The sequence below is a fragment of the Apiotrichum porosum genome (assembly GCF_003942205.1).
Source record: "Apiotrichum porosum strain DSM 27194 chromosome Unknown scaffold_3, whole genome shotgun sequence".
Lineage (NCBI taxonomy): Eukaryota > Fungi > Basidiomycota > Tremellomycetes > Trichosporonales > Trichosporonaceae > Apiotrichum > Apiotrichum porosum.
In genome coordinates, this window is record NW_021167110.1 from 910,541 (window position 1) to 920,384 (window position 9,844).

The 9,844-nt window shown below is 61.3% G+C and overlaps 1 protein-coding gene across 1 annotated transcript; it reads right to left on the reverse strand.

Annotated features, from left to right (window-relative positions):
* Positions 1-386: 386 nt before the first annotated feature.
* Positions 387-4,652, reverse strand: EHS24_005934 (uncharacterized protein; the record flags this gene model as incomplete). Its single annotated transcript, XM_028621410.1, has 9 exons — positions 387-444; positions 498-626; positions 693-787; positions 843-1,035; positions 1,114-1,468; positions 1,525-2,789; positions 2,864-3,964; positions 4,102-4,326; positions 4,594-4,652. 9 exons carry the CDS (start codon positions 4,650-4,652, stop codon positions 387-389), a joined length of 3,480 nt encoding a protein of 1,159 aa, XP_028477862.1.
* Between the last annotated feature and the right edge of the window lie 5,192 nt (positions 4,653-9,844).

The following is a 9,844-nucleotide window of genomic DNA, read 5'->3' on the forward strand; positions in this document are numbered from 1 at the left end:
AACGCTCACGCGTGCGCGCGCTTGCACGCGCCCGTGGGGGGGTTGAAAAACCTATATACCAAATCTGTATCGTGTTGCGCCGCTGGGCGGGGGGTGGTGGTGGGGGGGGGGGGGGGGGACGTCACATGGGCGTTCTCATGCCGCCTGCGGCCTCTTCTGATCTCGTACACACATGCGCCGAATGTGCGCGCTGAAGACACCCAAAGAGGAAAAGGAGAGAGAGGGAGGAGGAGAGGAGGAGGAGGAGAGGAGGCGAGGGAGGGAGAGGAGGGGAGGATTGAGGAGGGGAGGATTGAGGAGGGGGTTGTTGCTTCGACACGGGTACTGTGTGTCTACTGGTGTTGTTTTCTGGTGCGGGCCGCCGGGTGCGTCCGCCGTCGCGTCCACTATGCGCCGTACGCGTTCGGGTGGTACATGGCATTCATGTTGGCCTGGTACGCCATGCTGGAGCAGTGTCAGATCACACTCGCGTCACCGCGCTATCTGACTCGACTCACTTGGCCTGGGCCTGGGCCGCCTGTGCCGCGGCAAGCTCCATCGACACGGCGTCGGCGTTCATGCCGTTCATGCCGCTGATCCACTGCTGCTGCTGCTGCGGGACCATGACCTGCGGTGCGTAGCCCATGCTGTTTCTGTCAGCACACACAGGCTTGCGGGGAATCCCCAATCCCCAGATAGGCACTCGGACTCACGCTTCCATGTTGGGCGGCTGCATCTGCACCTGGTCAATGACCGTGAGGACGAACGAGTGCTCCAGCTCGGCCATGTTCCCGGCCCCATCGACAAACTGCACTCCGTCAGCAACAGCAATACCCGCCAGCGCTATCGCAAAACAAACGTACCTGGGCAATGGCCACGACGTGGATCGGGGGGTGGGGGCCAACATCCGGGACGCCCACGAGGCGCATGTCGTCTTCCCACATGAGCCATGGCGGGAGCAGGCCCGGTGGCGACTTGAACGTTGGCTTGATACTTGCCGACGGCGCCATGGGATCCCAGATTTTGGGTTCCCACTCGTATCGCTGGTTGACCACACTGAGAAAGAAAACGCCATCAGCCATCGTTGTTCCTTCGTGTTTTCCCACAGCACCTGCTTCAACAAAAAAAACTCACGCAAACGCCTGCGGCGTGCCGATAATCTTGCGCTGGAACGGGCGGAAGACATAGCCGCCGCTGGGCAGCTTCTTGGCGTCGACGTGCCAGATATGGTTGCCCTTGGACTTTGCCTTTTTACCGTCGGCGTTGAAGCGCGAGATAAGCTCCTGGTGCCAGAGATACGTCTTGACCTTTTTCACAGACAGCGTCTCCTCGGTGATACCGCGGTCCAGCAGTTCCTGGTGGAACGCATTGGTGAACGCCTGGATGCGGAACTTGAAAGGGCGAAAGTCCTTGGACTCGTCCAGCTTTTGCATCTTCTTGGGCATGAGGACTTGGTGGAGCTTTTCGCCCTTGTTATCGACAATTTCCACTGATAACGTGTGAGCAAAGGCAAAAAAAAAAACAGGGCGGCTCGCTACTACTCACAGTTCTGGCACACCTTGTTGAGGAACTCGTTGAAGATCTGGTCGAGCTGCTGGCGGATGTCGTCCGAGATGGTGACGTTGTTGTGGAGCGCATCATTGGCATCGGGCCCAGCCGAGCTCCTCCTGCGCTTGGGCCTGCGAGGTGCCTCGTCGTCGTCGTCGTCGTCCTCATCGTCGTCGTCGTCAATGGGCGAGCCCTGGCGCGACTGCCACGCCGACGGCGGCAGGCTGACGTTTGGCGTCAACGCGAGCGATCCGGGCTTGGCAACTGATGCGCTGCGCCCGCGGACGATGGGCCGGCCGTCGGAACGCTGCTCAGCCACCGAAGGGCGGCGAGACTTGACCGCCTCGGTGGTCTGTGCTGCCACCACAGCCGCCTGGGCCTGCGCTTGTGCTTGGGCCTGGACCTGTGCCAGAGCTTGGGCCTGCGCTTGTGCCAGCTGTCCGTTCACCATCTGCGGTGGCATGCCACCCGTCGCAGCGGCGACAGCGGCGGCGGCCGCGGCCGCATTGTTGTCGGGCATCCAGTTGGCAAACTGCTTGGGACTGGCAGGACGCGAGGGGGGCATGACGGCAAGCGGCGACGAGAACATGGGCATGTGTTGCGCCATGGTCGTGGAAAAGTTGGTGCTGGCGCTGATGGGCGTGGTGGGCATGGTCGCGGGCAGCATCTGGCTCTGCATCTGGTGCGCACCGTTGGGGTACGAGTGCGAGTGGACCAGGGGCTGCGAGGTGAGGCCTTGCGATGTCGCCACTGGCATGTAACCAGGACCAGCCATGGCTACTGGCGGGCTGACCACGGCCTGCTGCTGCTGCTGCTGCTGCTGCTGTTGCTGTTGCTGTTGCTGTTGCTGTTGCTGCTGCTGCTGCTGTTGTTGCTGCTGCTGCTGTTGCTGTTGCTGCTGCTGGACCATGTTCATCTGCTGCTGCTGGCCGATTGGCAGCGCGGGGAGGAGAGCAGGGAGAGCAGGGACGGCCGGCGCCATGGGCATGGGCTGCTGCTGGTTGGACGGCGCACCACCCGCACCAGCGAGCATTGCACTGCTGACCGCCATGGTGGTGGTCTGAGCAGTCGGCGAGTAGTTCATCGGTGAGATGGCCTGCGATCCCGATCCGGGAGTCGTCTCGCGCGGCGTCGGCGCTGGGGCGACGCCAAGGTCACTGGCGATTTCCAGCTGCGTACTGATCTGGCCGAGCGCCTCGGGCACCTTGTCGTTTTGACCTCGTAGCAAGGCCTCGCGAGCACTGTGGGCTTGGCTGACGATGCTGATGGGATGGTCAGCCACTGGGGTGTTTTTTTTTTCGACAACAAGAACAAACACCAAGCCGAAACTACTCACTTATCGATCATTGTCAAGCGTTCCAAGGTCAGGCGCTCGACCGCCTCGCTTGCTGCCTGCACTGACGCCGCAATGCTCTGGTTGACAGACGCCACCGCTTGGGCCCCGGACACTGGATTTGGAACAGAGGTCGGAGGGGCCGAGTTTGCCTGGCTGCCAGACGAGCGCCGGCTGCCAGACACCATGGACGCGTCCTCCATGGTCACGTCTCCGCCGAGACCAGCGAGGGCGGCCGACACCTGGGCCGCGTTTGGCTCGCCGAGGAACACGTTTGCTGGTCGGTCCGACAATGGCGGCGACACGACGTGAGACGACGCTGTCGGGGAATGGATGGCGGAAAACGCCATGTGTGAAGGCACGGCAGACACTGGAACCGAGGCAACGGTGGGCACGCCATTGACAACGTTTTGATAGTGTTGCTGGACCTGCTGGTACTCTTGCTGTGGCAAGCCGCTGACAGTCGCGCCGCGCTGCCTTCCGGCTCCTGTCATGGCAAAGGCATGCTGGCCTTGACCAGGGTGGAAGACACCCCGGATAGGGGAGGAAGGTTGTGATGCCGGAAGCCGGTAGCCGAACGTGCCGGTGGACGAGGGCCCCGTCATGCTGACGGCGTTGGCAGACTGCTGCGATGGAGTCTGCTGCATCTGCTGCTGCGGTGCAGGTGTGTTCTGGGCCGAGGACATTGCCGACGCCTGGCTGGCGGCTTGGCTAACGGCTTGCTGGCTTGCTGCTGCTGCTGCCTGACTTGCTGCTGCTGCCTGGGAAGCAGCGGCAACAGCATTGGCCTGATCACACATGGCCTGTGTTGCCGCGACCTGGGCCGCGGCCTCTGCCGACGGACCCAACGCCGCCTCGTTAAAGTGAAAGTAGTCCTCTGCGGGATCCATGCCGAGGGACAGGTTGTCGGTAAAAGGAGCGCTCGAGCTGACGAGCGAGGCTGGTGAAAAGCCAGCACTGAGCTGGAGGTTGGGAGGGAGACCGGCAATGTTGAGACTTAATGCTCGACGTTCTGCCTGGGCAGTGGGCGAGTCTCCACTGACGCTCTCGGACGAAGGGGGGAAATACTCCCCCCCTGCCTGAGAATCCGTGGTTGAATCTATTCTGTGCGCGTGTTAGCAACGGGCTTTTTGACCCTGACGAAAGCGCGCGAGCAAGATCTAGGTGGAGCCCGTTTTTTTTTGTGAATCATGAATCAAGCAACCCTCCATGCACTCCATGCACTCTCCATGCAAACTCACGTGGCGGGGGACGGCGGCGAACTCAACTGAGCGCCGATCCAGACGTCGGCCTTTACACTGCACGACCCCGGAGGATCGTTCAGGAGCGGGTCGTTGAAGAATCCGTTGCCAGACGGGTCCGTTGGCTGCGAGTTGCCAAAGGAAGCAAAGTACTGCTGCGTGTTGGAGAAGGTAAAGGTCGGAACCGGTGGTGTGGACGACACGATGGCAACGACAGAGTCGAGGCTGGGGAAGGGAGGAGGTGTCAGCAAGGGTCGGGATGTTCGTCGGTGGAGGGGTGTCATGCTAGGGGGCCGCGGTGTGGGACCCATGGTGCAATGGGTGATGGATGGAGAGCGAGAGCGACATGGGTGTTGTACGTGCAAAGGTGTTCTCAAGGTGCACAGACAAAGGTGCACACTCGAGCAACCCACGTCAACACATCACACATAGACTGTGTGAACATGCGTTCGAGTGTTCCACAGCATTGAAATGAGTGCCGAGCGCCCTCACCCCACAGGATACGGTTCATCCGACACGCGGCACCGCGTCCACTGGGCACGCTTGGGCATGCTGGGCACTGGCCACTGGGCATGCAGCGCACGCGGACTCGAGTGCGCACAGTGGACGAGCACTTCAGCGCACCGGTTCTGGCGGTCTCTGTGCACACGCTCGGGAAACGGCGGCAGCGCCAGCAGCGCCACGGGGAGGGTTCCAACCCACCACCACGCCGCCGTATCGAGAATGCACACCCTCTCCCCCACCCACCCACGGTCCGCCCCGTGTGTACTCTTTTTACTGGCGTGTACGGGTGTGTGCTTTTCTGTGTGTCCCCTTTCACGCGTGCGACTACAAGGATTGAAAAAAAGCACAGCGACGACGCGCGGTGGGCAGGCAACCAAAAAAAAAAAAAGACACGGCAACGGAAGGAATGTTGATGCTCACCTGATACCTCGACTGGGACTGTGCGTGTTGCCCGGGGCAGACAGTTGACGCAAGGACGTGCGTGCAGGAGAATGCCAGGCGGAAGGCGTGTGGTGTTCCGGGGAAGGGGATGGGGAGGGGGGGGAAGGGGGGTTGGTTGGCGGTCGGGTGGGGTCACGCGATGGGCACGGCCGTCTCGACGGTCTGTCCAAGGTGTGTGTCTAGTCTCAGCCAGCTGGGACGGGTGAGGGGGAGCCGATCGCGATCTGGATCAACCAGCAGTGTGCACGATGAGGTGAGGTGGCTCTCGATGGATCACAGACCGGGGGTGAGCGGTGCAGGTTGTTGGTTGGTGCAAGGGGCCGATGAAGAGACCCTGGCACACAAAGTGCTCTGCTGCTTGCCGACGAGAGACGACGTCTAGCGTCTAGCTGTGGATGTGGATCTGGGCGGCGGTGCGCAGTGCAGCGTCCAGGCTGCAACCGGGGGAGGGGGGGGGGGGGGGTTCCAGTTTTCGGGTTTTCGGTGATTAGACAACGGGGACCGGGGGCCTGGTAACGATGGGGAGGAGCCTTGCGGCGGTGGGTGAGTGGTGGTGATGCGAGGTTGGATGGCCGGGAGCGGGGGAGAGGGCGGTTGAGGAGGAGGAGGGGTGGGGGGGAGGGGGGGGGGGGTCGGATGCGTCGGACGGGGGGGAGGTGTTGCCAGGTGGGGAAGCACCTGTGCTGGGTGGGGGGGTGCGACGACGATGTGGTGTGTGCAAGAGCAAAGAAAGATGTGGACGCCGAAGATGGGTGTACGCTGTGGTGGGTGGTGGTCGCAGCAAGCAGGCAGACAGAGTAATGTGCCCTGGACGCTGGGCTGGACGCTGGGCCGGCCGCGGGGGGGAAGGGGCAGCAGCGGGGGAAGAAGAGCGAGCGAGAGCAGCAACAGCGGGCGTGGGCAGCACAGCCAAGCGGCGGCAAGATGGGTTTTGGGTTTTTAAGCTCGGCAGCGCTCTCTGTCCGGACGCGGCTTTTTGGGCACGGAATGGACACGACGGGCGGGGTACAGCGTGCTCTGGTGGTGCTGTGGTGCGCAGTGGGTGTGTGTGTGTGTTGAAAAAGACGAGGTGGGGTGATGGTCAACAGCACACGATGCAGCTGCTGGAGAGTGCGTCTCTATGTGTGTGTTGTGTCTGTGGTGTGGTGGGTTGGGCTGGGTGGGGGGATGGGGTGGGGGCCAGCGAGCGAGAAAGGGTACGGGTGTTGAGGAAAACAACCGCAGCAGGGACCCAAAGCGAGAGAGAGAGAGAGACAGTCGAGACGAACCCAGGCCAAAGAGCCAGGCAAAAGGGCCAGGTTTAAAGGATTGCCAGAGGCCAGAGAGGACGATGGGATGGTAAAGGTGCGGTTTGGCGGGCGGGGAACACTGCAGTGGACTATCGTCTCCCCTCTCTCTAAGGGCAAGCGGGGACCAGGCAAGCATATGGTTATCCCCATCGCTCGCATATCTCTGGATCTCTGGCCCTCTGGGTGGCCTTGATGCCTCAAAAGGGCAGGTTGCGCGGGGGAAGAGGCGCAGAAAACCCGACGGACGCAGACGACCGAGCATGCAAGCAACATGCCGCACCCCTGCGCAGCAGCAGCAGCAGCAGCAAACGTTGTGGTCCTGTCACCATGCCAGAGAACCAGAGGCGACTCGCGCGACGCCGCATGCGCCAACCTGCCCGGGACAGCAGGACAGGCAGCGCGTGCAGAGGCCGCCACCACCCACATGAGTGGCCGCACCGGGTGGCTCGGCTGGGCAACCCACCGCTGGCGCACCGCTAGACCCATGCAGGAGGGGACGGGGGGGAGGTGGGCCATTCCATGGCACTGCGTGGGTCCAAACGTCCAAACAGAGCCAGAGCCACAGGCAGAGCCAGCATGTACAGTGCTGTATATCCCTCTCGCTCTCGCTCTCGCTCTCGCTCTCGCTCTGTCGCCTGCCCAGGCCCTGTACCTTTTGCGCTCTCTGGCTCTCGGTGGACCTGAGGGATTGCGCGCGCTCATTTCCCGCCAAACAGGGTAACAACGGTAGGCTCCACACCTTCCACAACCAAAGAAGCGAGAGAGAGCGAGCGAGCGAGCGCTTACAGCAGGAGGCAAATGGCTCTGGTACACTGGGCTGCTTTGCTTGGCTGCTGGGCTCAACCGCAGTGTCCAGCGGCCAGCTGGGCAGTTTGCAGTTGTACATGCCCAATTCGGGGTCACTTTCTCAGGGCCACACCTGGGGGGGGGGGGGGGGATGTCTCGTTTACTCCCCTGTGTTCGCAAGGCACTGCCTCTGTGTAGTCTGCCCTCAGATAGTCCTCGGCACACTCCCTCTCTTCTCGCTCTCTCTCTTCGTCGGTATACTCGCTCTGCTCATCATTCATCGCCATCAGTAGTAGCTAGTGCTCTCACGTTGTTGTTGCTGGTACTGGACTATTTCACAAGCTCGTCTTGGCACTGTAGCTTTGGACTCGGATTGGCCGGATGCTGCGGGCAGCCGGGGAGAGGGTGTGTCTTGTGCCGTCGGCGGTGTGGCTAGGTACGATAGCCACGGAAACACCAGCAAGTCGATGTAATAAAGACACAGCACACAGCCCAATCGCTTCAGTATTATGCTGTGGCTTTGCTCTTGCATGTCATACTCCACTCTCGGACTTGCGTACACCCCCCTCCACAGCTTGGTCGGGTCAGCAACTATCTCCCCAGTCGGCACAGTCTATTGGCCACTGGCCACTGGGCCCATTGCCCAAACCTGGGCCGATCCTCTCGTACTCGTACTCTGGTACCCGTTCCTCATCTTAGCTAAAGTGTTAGGTAAAAGAGGGAAAATAAAAGGTTGTTGCCCGCTTGTCGCGTGGGATTACGATGTCAGTTTGTCCGTTCCCCAATCACCAATCTGAGCCATCCGCCCAACCACTGCAGTCTCATGATCTCATGCTCGATGCCCCAGAGAACGCACCACAGAAAGTGAAGGTTGGTCATGAAAGCGGGAGCACAACCGCGCGAGCAGGCAGCGAGCAGGCAGCACAACCTGCATGAGCTGCACGCCCGCCAGCAATAGCAGCAGAAGAGCAACGCTCAGACGATCAAGCCAAACGCAGCAAACGAGCTGCACGATTGGACGAAGCAACTGTATAGCATGTACGTCTGATCTGTGATCTGTGACGTGCTGACGTGCTGGCGCGAACATAGGGACATTCCAAGCCTTCTCTAGGATCTCGGCAGAACTGTGGGCGTTTTTTCTGGCGCTGCTCGTGGCGCTCCAGAGCATCCTCCAGAGGCTCCAGTGGCTCCAGTGGCTCCGGGTGGCTCTCCAGAGGCTCTCCACGAGGGCCGCCGAGATACAGCGGTGCAGTGAGCCAGTGAGGGAGCAGGCAGTCGCCGCGACCTTGCGCTGTCCCTCAACAGGCCCCCACACACAACACCCCGGTGGTCCAGCTCGTCGTGCATGTGCGTGCGCAGCAGATACGAACCCTCGAGAGGCCTCACAGCTCAAGGGCCGCCGCGGCGTCCCAGCGCCATGGCCTCAGCCGCAGCCGGCGCCGGCGCCGCTGCCGCTGTCCATAGGCGGCACCGTTCCAGTCCGGTCCAGTCTCTCGTGCCCTTGCGGCTGCCCTCTCTCGGCCCCTCTCAAGCCTTTGCCTGCCTCCGTTCTGTCCAATCGTGCACCGATTTTGAATATCAAACCCCAAGCCATCATATCACGGAGGCGCGTGGACAGGTCCAACGCGGCCCCCGGTCGAACAAACGGTGTCTGAGAAATGGCCTGGGACGCGGGCGGCATGGGACAGACAGTACAGACAGCTCCTATAACCCGTGGCTTGGCCGTGGGCCAACTGCCAGCTCCCAGTTTGGCTATATGGGTATACCGATATGCCAATGGCCAATGGATTTGCCTCTGCCCACCGCGCACCGCGCACCACACAAGACGTGTTTCCGGACCTGTTTCCGGATGGTGGCGCCATTCGGCCCTCGTCTGCATACCCTTCCCATCCCTCATCGGCCTCGTACTCCCCCCCCCCCCCCCCTCTCTCCTCTTCCCTCCCGCTCCCGCACAGGCCACCGGCCACAGGCCCAGACGATAGGCAGAGGATCAGAGGAGGCACACCCGGGGATAACCCATTACCCAGAAACAATACAAGAACACGGCAAACGCGGGCGGTGCCGGGGGTGACGCGATGGGCCGAAACCTACTCGGCTCTAATTGCTAATGGCTACGAGTCGAGCGCAAGATGAGCGGAAAAGTGTGCACCTGCGCACTGGGGGTTATAATTAGTTAATTAGTTAGGGTGTGTGTTGTCTGTTTTGTGTCAGGTCACACCAAACGCACCAGGATGTGGGAACCGCAGGTTTAAAGTGCAGACAACAACAGAACGGCTGAGATCTAACCGCGCGTTTGCTCGATTACTTTGCCTTTTACTTACTTTGCCTTTTACTTAATTTGCCGCTGCGACAGATGACGCGCGGGGCGCCGAGTGCGTCATTCCAATGTGGTATGGTACATGCATGATGATGCTAAAAAAGTGTGCTGCTGCTGCACACGCCAAACGATACGCGCTCCCAGCTGGCAATTGAGCCCTTCGTCTTGCCAGGCGAGCGGTTGCCCCGAGGGCCCCCAATCGGACCACCACGTCGTCTTTGTCTTCGTCGTCGCCGTCGCCGTCGCCGTCCTCTTGTCCATTCTGTCACGGCGGCGGTCGTATCGTTCCAAGGAGCCGGTGGCAGTTGACGGACACGCGCGCGCACGCGCGGGAGGATGTTTTGACTGTGCGCTCGCTGTGGTACTCGCGTTTCCCCGACCAAACGCCATGGACAGGTCCGGACAC